General features: G+C 40.7%; 1 protein-coding gene across 1 annotated transcript in view; it reads left to right on the top strand.

Moving 5' to 3' along the window:
- The window catches only part of plekhh2 (pleckstrin homology domain containing, family H (with MyTH4 domain) member 2), a 32,960-nt gene that overhangs the window by 6,223 nt on the left and 5,567 nt on the right, over positions 1-21,170 (top strand). The window contains exons 3-27 of the mRNA XM_069145275.1: positions 6,261-6,323; positions 6,410-6,559; positions 7,129-7,212; positions 7,369-7,450; positions 7,629-7,814; positions 8,933-9,837; positions 10,945-11,020; positions 11,131-11,225; positions 11,359-11,518; positions 11,746-11,882; positions 12,284-12,397; positions 12,648-12,734; positions 12,876-13,034; positions 13,210-13,290; positions 13,431-13,610; positions 13,997-14,105; positions 15,008-15,120; positions 15,419-15,598; positions 16,324-16,421; positions 17,263-17,440; positions 18,657-18,812; positions 18,900-18,997; positions 20,040-20,181; positions 20,428-20,564; positions 20,925-21,054. Of these exons, the coding sequence (XP_069001376.1) occupies positions 6,261-6,323; positions 6,410-6,559; positions 7,129-7,212; positions 7,369-7,450; positions 7,629-7,814; positions 8,933-9,837; positions 10,945-11,020; positions 11,131-11,225; positions 11,359-11,518; positions 11,746-11,882; positions 12,284-12,397; positions 12,648-12,734; positions 12,876-13,034; positions 13,210-13,290; positions 13,431-13,610; positions 13,997-14,105; positions 15,008-15,120; positions 15,419-15,598; positions 16,324-16,421; positions 17,263-17,440; positions 18,657-18,812; positions 18,900-18,997; positions 20,040-20,181; positions 20,428-20,564; positions 20,925-21,054 (3,900 nt within the window). The remainder of the gene's footprint in view (positions 1-6,260; positions 6,324-6,409; positions 6,560-7,128; positions 7,213-7,368; positions 7,451-7,628; positions 7,815-8,932; positions 9,838-10,944; positions 11,021-11,130; positions 11,226-11,358; positions 11,519-11,745; positions 11,883-12,283; positions 12,398-12,647; positions 12,735-12,875; positions 13,035-13,209; positions 13,291-13,430; positions 13,611-13,996; positions 14,106-15,007; positions 15,121-15,418; positions 15,599-16,323; positions 16,422-17,262; positions 17,441-18,656; positions 18,813-18,899; positions 18,998-20,039; positions 20,182-20,427; positions 20,565-20,924; positions 21,055-21,170) is intronic.

Raw genomic sequence — 21,170 nt, 5'->3', positions numbered from 1 at the left:
TCACTCACTTAGACTTCAAACAATTCAGAAACAATGCATTTTGCATTAAACTCTAATAAGCTTCTCAAATCCAACTGGTAAATTCTCTACTAAATTATGATTAAAAAAAACTTTTTCACATCATCAAAAGAAAACAATATCTTTGCTTTGAAGATATTTCCAAAACAAAAACACTGAAAATACTTCTGAACTCTGTCTCATTGCCTCAGTTGTAAATTAATTAACAGAATCCGGCAAATTGCTAAAATCATAGAAAGCATGATTGAAGGGATGAAAAGGGAGAAAAAGAAAGAGAAAAAACTGAAGCCTTGTGTGGAGATTGAATTGCCCAGGGGAGGAAATACCCAGTTTAGTAAATAGTGTGTGTGTGTGTGTGTGTGTGTGTGTGTGTGTGTGTGTGTGTGTGTGTGTGTGTGTGTGTGTGTGTGTGGACAGGAAGTGAGTCTGCAAGCTGAAGCAGTCACTTATTCTATGTATGCAGGTCAAGTCAGATTCATTTAAAAACAGTTTTTTGAACATAGTTTTTACACCAAAAGTGAAAACTGTCGTGGCTGCAGACATTTGGGAGGGATGTTAGTTTTGGCCAGCAGGGCCTCCAGCTGTAACAGGAGGCTACACATCTCCTGGTGGAGACAAAGAGACCATGTGTGTTACATTTTCTGTGATTCTGTCAGCCTCGCCCCTCTCAACTTCATACACTCACTGACTTTCTCTTTTCTATCTGTCGGCATGTGCGTCGCTGAGAAAAACTTTGAATCTCAATCCTGTAAAGAAAATCCATACAAGACAAATTCCATGAAAAAGGAAAGGAAAGAAGCTTTCAACCTCTTACTGCTGAGGCTCACCATCATCTAAGATTATTTCCCATATAGTAGTGAAATATCAGCACATGTCATGGAAATTTGGACTTCTCAGAAAGTCCAATGAACAGTTATCTTTGGATACTTTCTAACTTTCTTACCGTCTGATCCAAACCAATTGGGGGGCTACTAATCTTTTAAAAAAGCGGTCACTAATTTGTTGTTTTGATTTCTCAAAAGCCAAAATAATTTCCTGAAATAGCTGGGCACCATGGTTTATAGAAAACTGTTTGGGACTATTTTCAGCTGCAGATTAATACACTTTACAGAAGAATAAGACATATCGCGTATCAGGCTTTCGATATAAAACACCTGCATACGTTCTTTGTTAGTTCCTGTCATTGGATTTGGTGACAGTAACAAATAAATAAATATCATCAAACCTACACTTACAGATACACACACATGTATATTATTACATTAAGCTAATGCTTTTATCCAAAGCGACTTACAACATACCAATGGTACACCATCGGGAGCAACTTAAGGTTCAGTGTCTTGCTCAAGGACACTTGGGCGTGTGGACAGGGGGAGCTGGGGATTGAGCCACCAACCTTCCGATTAGTGTGCAACCCACTCTACTGTCTGAGCCACAGCCTCCCATGAATATATCTATACTCTACAGCACAAACCAAAACCACAATGGGTGGAGTTGTGTATTCTGGTAGGGTTCTTCTATTCTAACTGATTCTACTTTTAGAAACGCACTCCTTTGTGGAAGGCGGGGCTTATGTGCCTTATGGAATAATCATATTGGTTTCAAATTAGACATATCATTAAGAATCACGAGGATCAACAGTAGGATGAAGCACATCACCTAGATGTCACAATCGTACCATGATTCATATTCATATATGTAGGGATACAAATATTATACAAGACACAGTGTTGATCTGTTTTAAGTACCACACACACACACACACACACACACACACGCACACACACACACCTATCCAGACCTCATCCGCTACACACAAACATCCACTTGTAATTTCCATCTCTGGCTGCCCAGTCACCACCACACAGATGCCTACAGCTAACCGATAGTCTGACTTTTCTTGCCCTCAACACAGATGTTGATTTTCTTTATTTATGTTTATGTCTTAATGTGCGTACAGATGTGTGCTTCTGTGCCTGTCCTGTGTGTGTCAAAGGAAGTCTCATTTTTGAAGTGAGATTTATCCCTCTGTTTGTTTTCACTTTTCACTTTGTTAAACATTTAGCAAGTCTTAACATTTCTAGTCTGAACTGCAGTTAAAATGTGTGACCCTCTTTTGGCATTAAATCCGTATAACTGTAGGTAAGCAGTGTGCATCGCAGCCCACAGAGAAAGTCTTTGTGAGCTGGCTGTTTGGATGGAGGGATGGGGGAGGGATGGAGGGAGTTCAGGAGGAGGTTGGCCACAGAGTTGTGGAATTCCAGGAATGGAAGTTGAACTGGATTTTGGATCTGAGGAGGGAATTGACTGCAGAGGTGATGGAGCATTGTTGAGAGGTCACGTGTGTGTGTCTGTGTGTGTGTGTGCGTGTGTGTGCGTGTGTGTGTGTGTGTGTGTGTGTGTGTGTGTGTGTGTGTGTGTGTGTGCGTGTGTATGCGCGTGTGTGTGCGTGCGTGATAATGAGATAATGAGGCATGACTCTTAAAATGACCACACTGTCAGAGTTAACCTCTCATTGGTCATCCACACTGAGCTGTACAGGACGTGACAAACACACACAGGTCGGATTCATCCTATATATAATATTTAAAGTGAGGAAAATATACAGACTTGCACGCTCGCTCCGATACAGGGGCGAGGATCGTCGTCATCAGACATATGTTTATGGCTTTTTATACGCTGTTCTGTCTGGTGTGTGTATGAGGTTGTGTGTGTGTGTGTGTGTGTGTGTGTTGTCTCCAGCTGTAGCCTACAGTATACATGCTCTGTAATTAACATGCTGTTGTGAGCCAGATGCTATATCTGTTATTGAGAGAGGCACATGCGGTTTGCCATTTGTGGTGCAGCAGAGAATCTATATCGAGAAGGAGAAGAGTGTGTGTGTGTGTGTGTGTGTGTGTGTGTGTGTGTGTGTGTGTGTGTGTGTGTGTGTGTGAGAGATGTATTGACCTCCATTTGGTGAATCAGTGATCTGTGTGTGTTTCTATGGTTTAAAATAACTACAGAAAAAGTTTGTTGTGTTGGATTTGTCAGTTTTAATCAACACAAAAATATGAATTTGAGCACCTTATCTTGAAAAGCAGATGTGTTCAGGTTGTACTGTCCAACACTGAATGAAAGACACCCACAGACCGCTTTCAGGCCAAGTGTGGACATACAGTGATATAATCCTTTAAATTCTCTGAAATCTCATTAAAATGACAAGTGGAACGCTGGCTGTGTGAAGACTCGGCTTCCACTTCGGTCCAGAAAAGGTTGTGCGGTGGAAACAGTGAGGCTGCCTCGTAGGGCGCGGCTGCCTTTGGACTGAGCTGAGTCCTCTTCTTCTGGTCTCTGAAAGTGAACAGACGCAGAGGAAAACTGGAGCGTGGCCATGCCCGTCTCCAACGGCTGCGTCCACAGCGAGGCTAAACACAAGTTGTCACCCTTCACAGTGGTTTCCGTGCAGTTTGGATGCGACAACAGAACCGACAGCTTCATTTACTAGTTCAAGTGCTAATTTGTTGATTCCTGCAGTGCATGTGACAGAACCACTGGTCACAAGAAGTTGGCAGCACCATAGTACATGTGACATGCAAGTGTGTGGGCAGTAAGTCACGTTCCACTTCTAAAACATTATGCTTAGTCGTAGTATTACGAAAACTAAATTGATATAAATGCCTATTACATTTTTTAATATTTCAAAAACATTTATTTTCCTCAAAATGGCCTTAGAGATGTTCCAAAAATATGTTTTCCTCAGCAGTGTTAGTGATAAAGTTGACTTTGTATCTGTTTGCTGCTGTTAGGAGACATACAAACAGATATAAACCGAAAGTAGGCTGCAGGCCTTTTCTGTCTTTCAGCACCATCAGATAGCGAACACTGCTACAGAAGTTTGGAAGCTCATCATCTCCTAATGGGTATTCAATTTAATTTAATTTAATTTAATTGCTGCTTATCCGGTTCATGTTAAATTAGAATTGTTTTATATACAGTACTTCAGGAAGTGGAAAAAAGTACCAAAATACAAGACTCTGTTTTCCCTGCAGGTTTTCATACTACTTTGGTTGGTTTGAGTGTGAAACATCTATTAAATGCGTTGCATGTGGTAATTAAAGGATCTCCAAAAGTTATAAAAAAAAAATCTGGTCAAACCTGAAGAAAACTAGCCTCGTATTACCAATCTCAAATTCACTGCATGAATATATAAGTCTGACACACTCCATTGATGATTGTTTCCAGTCGTTGAATCCTACTGGGTAGCACTTGGTTTAATTTAAAACAACACCACTTAAGAAAGACTTTGAGGAGGTAGCCATCACCGGGTCTTTGTAAATTAAAGGCTGAATAACTTTTTTCCTGTTTTTAATCAACCTATGACGTGTAGAAAGTTACCAAGAACACCAGACAGTAATTGACTTATCAGACAGCTCTATTGCAGTTGTACAATATTTGTATATGGTGAATCAGTTAATGTGTTTGTACATTAGTTGTCTCAGCTTGGCTACAATATGCACAACACGTATAGTTTGGGATCAGAGGCATGATAATACGGCACTTCCTGTATGCCATCAGACAGAATAAGGGATTGTGTGTGAGTCATCAATAACTAAAAGAGGGACATTACTCTTGACAGTAGATCCACCTGTGTCCTTTCACAGGTCAAACAGGTGCAGTGAAAAGGCCTGTGATCAGTGAAGTATTCTTTGGACTAACCTGTGAATCATTGAAGACAGTTAGGCCTCGTTTGCTGTGTATATATATCTGCTAGGGTACTTCCTTCATCATCTTCTTATTCTTAGTTCTGATTCTTCAGTGTCAGCTCACTTTAAAGGAAATTGGGCTGGCACACTTTAAAGTTCCCTCTAATCTGGTCTAATTTGTATGTGTGTATGTGCACATGGAGCAGAATATTGTGACCGCGGTGGTTACAGAAAATTTCCATTGACATTCCTGCATATTTTTCTCCATAAAGCTTCGGAGATTTGAGAGAGTTCCCTCTAGAAGACACGGATTCTTCTGCTGCTTCCACCATTTTGAGCTGAGGAATTTCATAGGAATGCTGCTCATAAAGTCATCTCTCTCTCTCTGCTTGATTCCCAGTTTCTTTTCTTTATCCTCGTGTATGTACACAAGCAGTGCAGTGCACTCGTTTTCTGTGTGTGTGAAAGCAGTGCAACATTTTGGTGTTGCTGCAGTTTTAACACACTCCTGCCAGGTTCCACATGCTCTGCTCTGATCTCAGCACACAAAGAGCTGGTTGTAGCTTTATAGATGTGATACCTCATCATCGTAATGGAGCTGCTTAAAGGTGCTATATGCTACACCTCTGCAGCCATAAAACTGCCTCATCAATCCTGAGCTGGAAGTGTTCATGTTGTAAACAAATGAATCACAGCCTCTTCTTAGTGATGGACACCGCATTTTATAGTAAATGTTACAGTTGCTTGCTTTTTATAGGTAATGGTACAGTTAATGTACATGTTGTGTTCAGTTAAAGACGATCACAGGCTTTTATTGTGAAGGAAATCTGTTTATCATTTTTAGCACTCTAATCTTCTAGCATAAAGACAGGTAAAGGTCTCATACAGTCCTATAGTATTTAACATCTTAGATAGTCATTGTTTTAATAGCAGTTTTTTTGTAATTATATCTGTAGACTTTTTTCACTATAGTTTTATATTAAAGCTTAAGAGATGATACTTTTTTTTATCACAGAGATAACAATACAAACTGAATACAAATCCACAAATCCAATTATGATTCAATAGCTGATGAAGGTCCATTTAAATTTGAACCGTACCATTTGAGATTGTGAAATAATGTGGTACTGATTGTGGTACGAGTCGGAGCAATTAGATGTGACTCTTTGTGATTATAGACATTCTTCTGAGTAATAAAAACCCGGCAGCAGCTGAAAAGCATCTCCTCGTGTAGCAGCGTTATCTTAAAGTGGAGTTCTCATTACGACTCGAGCATGTAGGACTCTCTTTGTCTTTATTTGGTGCTGCTGTGTTTGGCTTCAGACTAGAGCGAAGTTGGTGTTTTCATCTCCATGCATATATGTAAACACTCTGGAGGGAATCTAAAGACGGATTTCACATCGGTTGGACGAGGTTAGTGTGCTTTATATAGGTTTGTGAGGGTATTAAGTTACAAAACTAGTCAGATATCGGGAGGATTATTTTATAAATTTTCTCAAGATAACGGTCAGAAATAAATTGAGATCATTTATAATAAAATGTTGCCAATTTTCCCAGATTCAACAACTGGAGACGCAGGTGATCGATTCAGAGAAACGGGCCTTCACTGCTTACCAGCAGGTAACCATCCAAACACAAGAGCGTGTTTACCTGAACTATAAGCATGTGTGGTCATGTGTAATCAAGTGTACGTGTGCTGATATCAGGTGCAGTGGATGGAGGAGAAGCTCAAGGCTCCAGACGGTCAGTCTGGAGACTCGGAGGTGCGTTTATTTCAACAGTGCCAGGATCTGCAGGCCTTAGTGCAGGAGAAGGAAGATGTCATCGCCCAACTGGAGCAGCAGCTGGAGGAGCAGGTAAGACACATACACCGAAGGATTTCTACAAATGTGATGCCAGTGGAGGATTGTTGTTTTACAGGTGCAAAATAATCTAGATGAAGATATGGCATGAAGTTCGTTTTCAAAGACCCACAACCAACAGATACTCTACCTGGTTTTGGAGAATATGGATAAAAAGAAAAATCTTATAGCATGAATGTAGGAGAGAGGAAGTGAAATGGAAACGTACCAAACGCTCAGCTCACTGTAGACATATGAAGGATTTATTGTAATCCTCGATTAAGAATGTTGAAGATACAGGAAGAGCAAACTATTTTTATTATCTCATAATACTAATATTCACAATCCCAGTTTTCTTTAATATTACCAAGATCCTCATGAACCCGACTTTTCCCAGTATTTTCAGTCTTGTTCTTAGGGTTCATTTTGATTTTCCCATCCTGTTCTCTGTGATGTCCTTATTGAAATACACAGATCCACTTCTATCTTCAAAATCTATCTACTTTCTGTGTCCCAAAATATGATGCAGCTGCTTTTATTTACCCAGAACGAAAAATGACTCCAGTTTGTGTTTCTTTCAACAGAAACAGGTACGACTTCAAGATGCCAAAACAGTGGAGGAGAAAGCAGCAAAGATCAAAGAGTGGGTGATGCTGAAATTGTCCGAGGTAAATAACTCAGTATTTAATAAGAAGTTCCCAAAACAATTATTTTATTGATCAAAAAGAGACAAAGTGGAGGCCGGAAGATGACTTTAAGTAGTAATTTATAAGCTATCTTTCTCAAGAGTTGTTGTTTTATGTGAAAACATGTTTATTCTTCAGTTTGAGGTGGAGAATGCAGCATTAAGAGAAACTAACAAGCAACAGGAGGCTCAGATTTTGGAGCTACAGAAACAAGTTCAGGGTAAGAACTTTTTTTAATTATGTTTTTTTTTTTTTTTTGCATCTGTTCACCTGCAAGAATTACATAGATACTTCCCCTGATGACGCTAAAGTAAATGCTAGTGGCTAACATGCATTTTTAAACACACATTTGCACACATACTACATGCATGACACTGTCCAAACGTGTGTATTTGCAGCCTTCGAGCAGAAATGCGGCGGTGGACGAGGAGTCCTGTGTAGACCAGGTGAGGCCCAGCGTCTCAGCAGCCTGACGTTCGGCTGTTTCCAGGTGAGGGGGACGAACCCCCAGGTCCTCACTGGACCGGCTCCCTCCCAGAAGAGCCTTAGTACCCAGGAAGAGACCGAGGGCAGAGACAAAACTGGTGAGTGCCCACTTGGTCCCAGATATTCAATTCAATTCAATTTAATTTATATAGCGCCAAATCACAACACAGGTTATTTCATGGCACTTAACACATTAAAGTCCTTACAGCAGAAATGTACAGCATTATACAGAGAAACCCAACAATTCAACAATTCTCTACATAAGGTAGGAGGAAAAAACTCCTCTTTAAGGGAGAAAAACCTCCAACAGAGGGAAGTAAAAACTCCCTCTTAAGAGGAAGAAACCTCCGACAGAACCAGGCTCAGAGGTGGGCGGCAATCTGCCTCGACCGGTTGGGGTGAGGGGAGAGCAGAGACAGAAATGGACAGCATAGAGATACAAGACATGAACTGTAGTCCCATAGTGAGGTCATATCCATGGTGCAGACAGATCCAACAGAAGAACAGCTTGAGGAATTACATTCTTGGGTTGTAACTCTGCAAAGTTATAAAATGTTCTGCTGGGTGTTTGTAGAAGAGTCTAGCCCTCTGACATGCTTGCATGTCAAATGCTAAATGCTACTTATGCATGTTAAAAGGCTCATCGTGACAATTGTAACATGCTGATGTTTAGCAGCACTATTATTTACAGTGTTCATATTGGTACAGTGTATTAGAAAGCAGCCATTTGCTAAATCGCTATAAACAAAATGGCTTATGGGAATATCATTAATTTTGCAGGTGGTTGGTCAGAAAACAAAGACCTGTGTACTGTACAGATAAATTAAACTGGTGTTGGTGGTGCTAAATGAAAACCCAGGGCTGAAGCCATCCCTACGTCCACAATACCAACTCAAATCCAAAAACACTGCTTCTACCAAAGCATGTGAAGGAGCAGAAATACTAATGAAACCAAAGATTGAATTTAGTTTTTCAATAACATTGACAAAAATTGTTTGTTCTTCAGGTCTTTCGTATCTTTCAGCTGATTGGCATGAAACAAAACTAAGCTCTGATTTGGGAATCTTAGTTTTCTCAGTTGAAATGTGAATTAAACTGAAATAGAACCTGTATTTTCATTTTGTTTTACTCTACAGAACAGTGAAATAATTTTATATTGTCACTCATCTACTGTTATTTAATGACTGAATAGATGTGTTCATGTTTGCTTTGGCAGAGATGAGCATTAAGCAGACAATCTCATCAGGGACAGATGGTGAAGTCCACAGACCCAACTCAGCTGGACTCCTGTCTCCTCCACTGGGGGACAACAGTACACCTGAGAGCCCTGGTGAGAATGTGTGTGGATCTCGTGGCATCTCGTCTGTCCTCTCCAGTACTGCGTCTGAGGGTGAAGGAGGAGGTGCGTACAGTCTGGAGTTCAGCCGGCCCGGCAGCGAGACCTACCTGACTGCTTCAGACGACAGCAGCTCTCTGTTTGACGACGACATGCAGCGTGCGGAGCGGCCCAGCTTTAACCTGCTGGAGTCATCAGACGGAGTGCTGGCGGGGTGTAAGGAGGCGGAGGAGGAGGACGAGGAGGGGCACAGGGCGAAGCTGGAGGACTGCGCCTCTGAGGAGCTCAACAAACGGTTCCAGTCCCAGAGGCTTGACTCCTCATCCTCCTCCAGCGAACCGAACACCCCCAGCCCCATCCTCACGCCCGCTCTCACCCCGAAACGACCCAACCCTCCCCAGGACCCGAGGGACAACCCCGCCTCGCCCAAACAGCCCCGCCTTAGGACACCAGCAGGGTTCGGCCTATTGAACGTGTCTCTGGCCAAGAAACACCTGAGCCAGCCACCGATCAGCAGCGAGGCAGCACATGGGCAAACACGTAATGCCATCAGCATGCTTCGCCCCCTCCGGCCGCAGGAAACCGACCTCGACCAGCAGCAGGAGGTTGGCATGGAGACAGGCAGGAACACGCCTCCACAAAAGTTCCACAGCGCGCGAACAGCGCCCATTATTCCGTCCTTACAGACCTCATCTGAACCGGGGACAGAAACGAGCTCAGAGTGTGACAGCTCCACACCTGGCAGCAAACCTCCGACTCCACCTCTACACAGGCTCCCCTCTTGGGTAAGACTGGAAAAGGTCAATCTGAGGTCAAATCAGATTCTTTAAAGAATAACACAGATACTAGTCTATATTTTTTTGTCTCATTAACAAATCCCATTGAAAAAAATAAATAAATGATGCTACCTACACATAATGTCCAAAACCTATGATTGAGCCACTTTGCATAGGAAGACATGTTCCTACATTACAATAAACCAGAACTCTTATGATTCTGCTGCTTATTTATGATCGTTTATGGTATCAGTAAATATGTTATACTTTAAATGTCAATACTTTGTTTCCTAAAGAATTTTATCTCTAAGAAGGTGGAACGCCTCCGATGTCCGAGGTCTTAAACAGATTTTTTTATTTTGCTGATTTTTTTCTTAAATCACCTACAGAGCAAGAACAAAACATTACTTTAGAGAAGAAAGACTAAACAGGCTCGAGGAACTAAAAAAGATCTTACTAAGTTTTAAAAGACAATGAAAACGAAGGGACGAAGATAGAAGGACAGCACACAGATTAAATACACCAGGGAAGGAAGGACAACGAGGAAAGGTGAAGCTAATCAGGGCGGGGCAGGCAATCAGAAGCAGTGCAGGAAGTGAAACAAGACGGACACAAGAGCTGAGTGATTTTAAAACCAAGCAGGAGACACAAAACCTCAACTGAACTAAAGACTACTGAACTACAAAGTAAAACAAAAAGCACAAAAACTGATAAATTGATCAAGTCCAAACCATGACATAATCAAATTTGAATAAAGGCTTCATTTAAAAACTTTAAAATCAAAATTTTAGCCTCATGTTTTTTGCTATAAAATGAATGACTACAAAACTTTTTAACATTAGTAATTCTGTTGCTCAGTCTGCCATCTGCTGCTGAGGTTCATGTTGACAGTAGTACAGCCTGTACAACTGTACGTAGAACACAGGAGGTGAACGCCATGTGTCCCAGTAAATAACGAACCACATCTTAAGAATCCAACATTACAAAATAATTGTCAGTTGTGAGCAACAACATATAATATAGTAATCTATTGTGTGACATTTGCTGACAAAAATAAATTTACTGTATGTGGTTTTTTTAAATATAGACTGATAACATAGCACATTTTCTTTTTAGGAAAGTCGTATCTACGCTGTGGCTAAATCAGGAATCAGACTGTCTGACACGTCCTGCACAGACCCTGCTAGCAAAGGTAAGACAATAATAAAAAAATAAAGGCCACACTGTTGAGCTGCTGATTCAGTCTCTGCTACAGAATATTTCTAATCAACAACTGACAAACTGAGGTTTAATCTGTTACAGACTCCTCGCTGCAGTCCTCCTATCCTGCCTTTGTGATGTACACATCCCTCATCTATAAAAACATGACAACACCAGTTTACACTACTCTAAAAGGGGTAAGTAGCAGGGTCTACCACCACACTTCATTTTGTGTGTTTGACCACCAACTTCATCAAAACAGCTGGTTGGAGCTTAATCAGTATTGTGTTTTACGTGTGTGCCAAAACTGTGTTGACATCCGTCTCGCAGAAAGCCACTCTGCTGAGCAGCAATCCGTTCTCTGAGGAGTCGTCCAGCTCTGAGGAGTCGTCCAGCTCCGGAGAGGAGGACGGCTCCGTCTGCAGCTCCCACACCTCCTCGAGCTCCAGAAAGGACAGCAGCCCGGGCAGCCCGCGCTCTCTCAAGAGAGGTACAACACAAAACATCTACCGGAATTTAAACAGCAGCTGAAAGTTAAAGCTGTCCTTGAGCTCAGCAGCTGAAAGCTATGCATCTTTCTTTCTCTCTGTCTTACACGTCAGTTTAAAGTTATTGTATGCTAACTTTCTATTAGGAAATTACTTATTTTTATCAATTCTGTTTTCATCTCATTGTACGTTGCCCTCTCACACTGTCACCTTCCTGCATCCCCTCCAGCGGTGTCCATGGCTTCAATGACATCAGAGAGTGACTACGCCATCCCTCCCGATGCCTACTCCACCGACACGGAGTGCTCTGAACCCGAGCAGAAACTTCCCAAAACCTGCTGCTCAGCCAGCGACAACGGCAAGAGTGTGAGTCACAGATCACTTTGTCTATTACACACACATCACACTGGGCCACGTTCATTAGTTTCTGTTCTCCACATTGCCATAGACTGGGAGTGAAAGCTGTGTAGAGATGTTTTTAAGTGTTTTGAGGTCAGTTTAAATTACAACTGAAGTCTGGGAGGTCATTCTGGGACTTCTACTGGATATACTGCATTTAGCTACAAAAGCTGTTCCACTTGTGACTTTTTTTTTTTTATATCTAAAAGTTTATTTTTGTTGGCAGATTAACATAAAGTGTCCTCATGTTCTACCCTTGAAATAATTACAACCGATTTGTTTTTCAGGAATGGTTTTATGAGTTTTTCCTTTAAATCTTGAATTTTGTCACTGTACTACATAAACCTGACCAGTGTCGTGTCCCGTAGGAGCCAATGGAGAAGTCAGGCTACTTGTTGAAAATGGTCAAGACCTGGAAGAAAACCTGGAAGAGACGCTGGTTCGTCCTCAAAGACGGAGAGCTGCTCTACTATAAGTCACCTGTAGGTTTTATTCAAAAATTTTGCTTCATTTCTTTAAATAGAATTTACATTTTTTTCAATGCTTTTTGACCTTTTTATTAATTTGTTGTGCACAAGTTAAGTAATTAGAATAGGATTAATGAAAAAGGAAAATAATATAGATCCATCATTGATAGATTTTAATGGACCACCTGTAATACTGCAGCTCAGTTGATATTGATCTGATCTGAGGTTTTGAGTTAAGCTGTAACACTTGGTCACTCCCCCACAGAGCGATGTGATCAGGAAACCTCAGGGTCAGATGGAGGTCAATGCCACCAGCAGCATCACCCGCGGAGAAGGGAAACAGGTTCTCCAGGTATTTCAGTAAAGAATTTTGTCCAACACTAAACCACCACCATCATTTAACATGTGTACACTGATCAAAAAGATAAACTGTGGTCAGATCTCAGCCTCTTTATTTAAAACCTCCGCCTGTGTTTTGTATTCATGTGTGCAGATAGTGACGGGGAAGCGCGTCTACTACCTAAAGGCCGACTCTCCCAACCTGCTGGAGGAGTGGCTCCGGGTGCTGCAGACTGTGCTGAGGGTCAAAGCTGCCAGTCCTCTCTTCACTCAGCCAGATATCCGCCCGGGCATGAAAGGACTGCTCATCAAGGTACACACAGATATGACCTTAAACTATGCACCAACTAAAAGAAGATTTAGTCATCCTCCAAAAATAATGCTTAATAACTACTTTTCACATTCTTCTCACATGTCTTATATTTGACATATATTTTCCTGTTAAATTTTCACTGCAGTTACTGAAATGTGTACGTTCTCTGTTGCAGGTGAAGCACGGCTACTCTAAGCGGGTTTGGTGCGCTCTGATCGGCAAAACGTTGTACTACTTCCGCAGCCAGGAGGACAAGGTGCGATCCAACAGCACTCGAACACATTCTCAGGATGTAGAAAATCAAACTGTCACGCTCTTGTCAGGTGAAATTTTTTGGGCTTAACGTCACGTTACCTTTGTATCTGAGTGTGTACAGTGTCTTTTCTGTGTTCACAGTTCCCGCTGGGTCAGATTAAGCTGTGGGAGGCCCGGGTGGAGGAGGTGGACAGGTCGAGAGATTCAGATGACGACCTGAAGGCATGTGGGCGGGGCTTACAGGTGGCACCCTTCACCATTGCCATCCATCCGCAGGAGCAGGGTCCGACCTACCTGCTCATCGAATCCCGCCATGAAAAGGTCAGCGTCAGTCAAAGAGTTTTTGGTCTTCGTTGTGACCGTTATGTCCTGGACTTCCAAGTGACTCGTAGTTTCGACTTGTATTTTCTCTTCATGAGGGTCAGGTTTCTGTATGTGTTGCCGTCTGTCTGTCATTTTCATGTTCTTCTTTTATTCATTAGAAACCAAACCTGAAAAGAAATGTACATTATGACTGGGGACTTTTTTCAACAAGAGAATATTGATTAAGAGATGATCCATATTTCTGTACGTTAAAGTAGCTAATCTGGGACGTTTATATTGAAAACAGATCATAATACATTGAGTAATATGGTTGTCTGTAAGAATGTTGTTTGTTAGCTGTTGTGCCTCTGGTATCTCTGACATTAATATCCATGGCTCTACAGGATTCGTGGCTGTACCATCTGGCTGTGGCAGCGGGCACCACGGTCGGCAAAGTCGGCACCGAGTTCGAACAACTGGTGGGAAAACTCTTCCAGTTGGATGGAGATCCAAGTGAGGCTTTTTCACACATTATTTTCTCTTTTCTTGTGTTTTACAATTTTGTTCTAACTGGATGTTTTTTCCTTCATACTTTCTTTGATCATTAATTTAATTAATTTTTGTGATTTGAAAGGCCTGTGTTACATCAGGAAAAATGAAACCAAACACATACTGATTGTATCCTGTTTGGAGCCTATTTATAACTACATTTAAACAGATTTTTAAATGGCTCGTGTAGTTATGTGATATGAACTGAGTCACTCCGAATGAAATTTAGTTTTGTTTTTTTATTTCTCACTCCAAAGTGTGTGACCTACTGTATGAAACGGCATGGTCCTTTATGAGTCATCTTGTTTCATAAAAAGTGAAGGAGGTATTGGCCTTTATTTAGAGACTAAATTGTATCCTTTTAATGTAACAAGGAGTCACTGATGTTTTTGAACCTGCTATAAAAAAAAAAAAAAAATACAAATAAAAAATAAAACTCCAAATTTGATGCAACAGAAATTAAGCACAACAATAGTTCATTGAGTTTCATCATAGTAGGAGCAGGCGGCCTCCTCACTGAATGAGGCAGGTTACGTTTCAATCAATAACAATAACTGATTGTGGTACAAGACGAGGAAAAAAATAGATAGCCCACTCATTGCATGATTGGTGAATTTGCGAGTGCATAAACTTCTCCAACTTCCTTGTGTATTCCATTTTTTTGTTTATTTGTGACCAATTTATGTTTTTTAATTTGCTATTTTAAATGTTATTTCAAGTCTTTTATTTATCTAGTTATTATACGTATACTGCACTGCATGTCTTTTTCCGCATTTCGCATGTCGCTCTTTGTGTGAAACACATCGTCTTTTATGACTTGTGCTTATTATAGTCTTTATCCAGCAGTCTGTCTATCTGCCTTTCAGCTTCTCAGATTTGGAGACATCCCGTGTTGTGTTTCAGTAAAGAGGCTCTGTCCTCTCCTCTCACCACGCTGCCCTCACAGGCCCTGCAGACTGAGGCTGTTAAACTCTTCAAGGTAAACACAGAAACACCTCAATACTTAATACACATTAATATAAAGCATTAATATGCAGTTTGACCTAGAAACATCCATGTGGGCAAATAATTCTGTGGTATTATCTATCAATATTTACAGATTTTTTTCTGTAGAATAAATTCTTTGTTTATTTATACTTTTGCAATATTCATTAAGAAGACAACACAGCAGTATGATAAGAGGTTGAATTTACCTTCAGCTTTAATCTTCGATAACGCATGAATTATTTATCTTTCTGTGTCTGTATCTGAACCTCCATCCATCTCCTTCCCCTAAGACTTGTCAGCTTTTCATCAACGTGGCCATCGATGCTCCGGCCATCGACTACCACGTCTCCCTGGCCCAGAGTGCCTTACAGGTGTGTCTGGCCCACCCCGAGCTTCAGAACGAGTTCTTCTGCCAGCTCATCAAGCAGACCCGCAGGAGGCAGCCGCAGGGACACCCGGGACCCCTGCAGGTGTGCATGCTCACCACACGGTGGCAGCAGCAGTTTGGGTCATTCACAGAAAATACTTTGTCCAAAGAAAAACAAATTCACAGACTAAAGAGATATTAAACCTACCTGGAAAAAAAAATCACATCTCTTAAAAATCTTTTACATTTTTGTATCTAACATACCTTAAAGTTCAACACTTTACTTTGGAGAGTGTTGTCTCTGTTATATTGGCATGATCTGCAAAAGAGTTTTTATATGCAGCAAGAGCAAAGTCTCAAATGTTCCTCTCAGACATAGAATACATCGTAACCTACACCTGCCTTTATAAACCAGAAACTCTGTCCACTGTCACTCTGCAGTGAGCTGTCATATCCAATAATGAGAGACAGACAAACACCAGCAGAGGGCAGCTGAATGTTCAGTAAAACCTGTTCATTTTAAAAAGACATGTCACATTGACACTTTGGTTTTGTCTCAGCCAGCTACAGAAAAGACAAACATAATGAGTCACAACTCAGTCCTCCTTTGTGAGCTCCTTTATGGCCATGAATAAACTCTGTACCTGATTAACAGGATCGAAACAATTACAGTTTTGGCCAGTTATTTTCATGCTTCTCATGTAACACAGAAACAAGGCAATGCTGTCTGCTGCTGCTGCAGGGGATTTATACACAGATTGTCTGAGTCACACGTGTGACAGTTTATAGAGATGTGTGATGACTGAGTGTTTGCGTGTCTTTCTGTAGGGCTGGCAGTTTCTGGCCTTGTGTGTCGGACTGTTTCTGCCTCAGCATCCTTTCTTCTGGCTGCTCCAGGTTCACCTCAAAAGACACGGAGACTCCAGGTGAGGAAACATCTGGGGTCTGAACACTGTTGAAGAAACAAGGCACACTCACATCATATGCTGTCCAATGTGAACGTAATACAGAAAAAGATGCTTGAGATGTTTTAGAAATTTTTCTATTTGTGTTAATCTTTTATCTTATTTATATATATATTTTTTTAGCTATTACATTTTCAATGAAGTTTACTGTTTCACTGCACTGATGTCATGTTGGACAATGAGGTTTATTATTAAAATGTCAAATATTCTGCATTTCCTACATGTGTTTATCACAAGTGTATGATAACCACATTTAGAACAATATATTGATATCAAAATTGTTTTATTATTTTAATAAAAATAATAATATTGGTATTGGCATCAGCCACAAAAGTCCAGTATCAGTTTAAAAGGATCTAAAAATCAAAAAAAATATGATCAAGTTTGGGAATAAATCTTAGAAAGTTTTTCTCTTACAACAAATATGTCAAAACAATTTCAAGTTTTTGTCCAAGTTTGTTTTTATAATTGTTGTGTCTGACATGATTTCATAGATTTTTGCACTGATTTTTCAAATTTCAATTAAAATGTTAAGATACCTTTTTCTGCAGTAAAATTGTATTAACTTACACTGGTAGTTCCAAACATATTGAGCTTAAATTAAATCTTCAGTCATTTAAATACCATGCTACATGCTGAAGTACATTATTTCTCTCTCTACATGTGCATACACAAACATCATGCGAACTCCATCATTGCTGTCTTCATTTTGGTAGCTTTGATTGTTCTCTGAGTGAATTCAGGGTTATGGAAATGTACATTATGTATCCACAACTGATGACCTCCCCCTGTTTGTGCTCAGGACGGAGGTGGGGAAGTACGCCATCTACTGCCAGCGCTCAATGGAGCGGACGCAGCAGAAGGGTGAGAGGCAGGCCAGGCCGTCCCGTATGGAGATCCTGTCCATCCTCCTGAGGAACCCCTACCACCACTCCCTGCCCTTCAGCGTCCCCGTTCACTTCCTCAACAACACATACCAGGTGATAATAATACTCAGCCAATGATCGAGTAAAGAGCTGCTTTATAATCATAATCATCGTCACCTACAGCCTCTGATGTGGGAGTGAAGCCTGTAAACGTTATTTCATGCTAACAGGTTGAATCTTCCTTTTACATCACAGCTTCATGGTTTAGTTACACACAAAGGGTTTTGTCTGCTTACACTCTCGTGCACATGCTCACTTTTTCGGCTTCACTGCTCCACCCAGGATCGACCTGAGCACTGCAGGTTTCTCCTGAGTGGGTGTTTGTTTTTGTCTTGCCCTGCTTCCTGTGTTCTGTCTGCCGATGCATGCAGGAATTGATGAGATCATAGCCTCGAACACCAGCAGAACAAAAGCAGCTCTGGAGTCCTCGCAACGATACATAAACGTGTTTCGCGACATTTCTTTTCTAAATACGAACAATGAAGAAGCTGTTGCTACACTTTTCTCTTTTAATTATGAAACTGTTTTAAAGTGAGAGAATAAAGGAAACATCACATAACATACAGTACACTGTACATTATAGAAATCCCTCTCCGGATATAGGATTACAGGTTGTTCTACCGTCTAACATGGTTTTTTTTATTCAATGACAAGATACCTTTTTGTTTACATCCATTACCCTAATGACCTTTGACCATGAGGTAGATATGTTTTTTTGTTTTGGTAAAAAAAATAAGTCCAAATAACTACTGGAAAGATTGATGTTTTGTGCAGACATTAATGTTTTCCTCAGGATGAAATATAACAACTTTTTGAACCCTAAACTTTTTGTCTTCATCACCAGATCATACAGTAATTTCATTTTGCTTAATGACCAAAATCCCACAAAGCTAAAGGTATTCCATCAGTTGTACAATTGGTAAATATTAGCATGCTAACAACTTGAGCTCAAATGGTAGAATAGGATGTAAGGATGTTAGCATAGTCATGACGAGGGAAAAAGTGTTTAAAATCACAAAGACGCATTAAAAAAAATAATTTGGACAAGTTTGGAGTTAGAAATTTTCATTTTAACAGGATTTAAAGTTGAAAAACATTGAAATGTTTTGAGCTATAAATTTCTCAATTAGAGCTTAGATTTGTTCATGTCTGATTTTATTTTATTTTTTCACAGAACAATCCCTCATTGTACATTCAGATTCACATCATCCCAACAATAAGGAGCTCAATTGTCACAATCATGATCATCTACACCAAATACTTTCTGTAGGTTGTGAGCTTTGATGCTTCAACAACAGTGGACGAGTTCCAGTGTCGCCTCAACCAGGACAGCGGCATTAGAAAAACAGGACTGTCTGGTTTCAGCTTGTACAGCGATGACCCCACTGGACGAGAGCTGGAGCATTGTCTGCTAGGAGGCATCAAGGTGCATCTTTTTTTCATATGACAATCGCTTTTTGAAGATTGGAAGTGACGCATTTCCCAACACAAATCTGTCTGATGTCATCTGCAGATTTGTGACATTATCTCCAAATGGGAGCAGGCATCAAAGGAGCAGCACACGGGCAAGTCTGAAAATACCAAGACTGTCCGCCTCACCTACAAGAGCAGGTAGAGGAAAAGTCACAATAGACAGCATACATGTATGAAACCATCAGTCCAGATGTGAATTCAGGTTTAGGATTTCATTTTCAGCTGGGAGGGTTTGGCAATTATAGTATCTTTGGGATTCAAATTTCAGATTCAAAGTTACTGCTTGCTCATATTCAGGGTCACTAAATGCTACTTAAAGTGGAACTGTCTGATTTTTCACATCACTGTCCAGGTGTTGGGGATCACTAGTGCATAGGTTGAAAACAAATTTATGAAGCCTTTTGTGGCTCTACAGTCTGATAAACTGCATCAAGTCACTGATGAATGTTCACGGTGTCCTTCACCTTTGTCCAAAATCAACTGGGACAGGCTGCAGCCCCCCCCCCCCGTGTGACCCTGCACAGGATAAAGCGAGTTTGTATAATAGATGGACTCAGTGAGTCTCTTCGGTCATCTAAAGACTAGTTTGATAATGACAAAAGTCAAAAGCTCTCCTGGCCTTTTGTAATCACTGCTTGACAACATTAGCAGCTGATAGCACAACATACTAAAATTTCTGACTGTACTGTTTGTGGCCCAGTTGCATCATGGGTAGTGTAAGCGACAGGTTTAATAAAACAAAATGATCTCTGCTTCAGTTGCATTGATTTCAACCTGTTTTTGTTTTTTTTAAATGTTCATTGCGACTGCAACGGTAAAAAAAGAACACTGATTTATTGTGGTATTTCTGTTTACTTTCTATCTAACCAGAGGTCACAGTTTTATAGCATTTTAGCAAGGACAAGATGGAGGTTTAGAGCACAGACTATATATAAAGATCAGGGTTTGTTGTCACACCTAAAAATAGCCACAAAGGGGAAATCAAATGAATGAATTAAACTTTAGAGTGTGTTACTTGCTGAATTACAAGTTCCTTTTCTTACAAATTAGATCATTAGAGTTTTCATCGATCTTAAACAATTTTTTACAGGAGGTCAGTGAATATTTCCATTTCACCAACTACTTTGCCCCTCATCTGTTTATATCTGTTTCTTTCCTGACTTTTCTCTTCCTCTGCCAGGCTGTACTTCTCTCTGCAGGTGAGGGGGGAGTCAGAGAGGGAGAGGTTGCTGCTGGCGTATCAGACCAACGAAGCCATCGTCGCGGGGCACTTTCCAGTCAACAAGGAACTGGCTCTGGAGATGGCCGCGCTGCTCGCACAGGTCTGATAGTGAAATGATTTTATGTTTTCACTTATAGTTTTGTTTTTATGCCACACTATCATCTGTAATAAAAAGAGAATATCTCCCACACTGTTCTTTCCATATTGATTTAAACCTACTCAAAGTAAAGCTGAGACATTTCACTTTATTTCAAGCTGACTTTGATGAACCAGAGAGCCTGAAGAAGACATCATGTTGAACTATTTAAATACTTACAGTCAGGACTGTATGTTTGTCTGTGTTCAGGTGGAGTTCGGAGATTTTGAACGTCCATTCTCTGCTTCTGGATCAGCTCAGACCAAATCTAACCAAACCCTCAAGCAGGTTCTGGACCGATTCTACCCGAAACATTACCGCAGGACCACGTCTGAAGAGCAGCTCAGGTATCTGAACACACTGAAAACTGGCTATAATTCCATCAACACAACATTTTCAGCTTTCAATAATTTATTTTATCAACAAAAGAATAAAAGACATTCTTATAGTCTTTTGTCCATTGTAAACTTGAGGTTTTCATCACAGGGAGTTGCAGCCTGACAAATAAAGTCTTAATTTGCTGTCATCATATTGAATCCAGTCCTGTCTGATCTGTGTGAAAAGATTATATAGATATTTACTTGCCTCAAAGGGACTCCCAAAGTGTTGGGAAAAGCAACTTCGGAGATGAACACTGTGTTAAAGATAGACTGCTGTAATCGGGTAAATATGATGGATGAACAGTATCATCCTCTCCCTCCTCTCAGACAACTGCTGCAGCGTCTCTCAGGCCGCTGGGCCTCGCTCAGGGGCCGAAGTTCATCTGAGTGTGTCCGTATTTACCTGACTGTTGCCAGGAAGTGGCCTTTCTTTGGTGCCAGACTGTTTGAAGCAGAGGTGAGTGTGTGTAAACTGTAATCTAATCTGTAAATTAAAATCTTATCATCAGCTCAGATATATGCTGCAAAGTATTATTATTTTTTTCTCAAATTAAAAACAAGCTACAGAAAAGA

The sequence above is a fragment of the Embiotoca jacksoni genome, unplaced genomic scaffold (assembly GCF_022577435.1).
Source record: "Embiotoca jacksoni isolate LCO1_2020_lvr unplaced genomic scaffold, fEmbJac1.0.p SCAF_12, whole genome shotgun sequence".
Lineage (NCBI taxonomy): Eukaryota > Metazoa > Chordata > Actinopteri > Embiotocidae > Embiotoca > Embiotoca jacksoni.
This window is presented reverse-complemented; position numbering and strand designations above follow the sequence as displayed.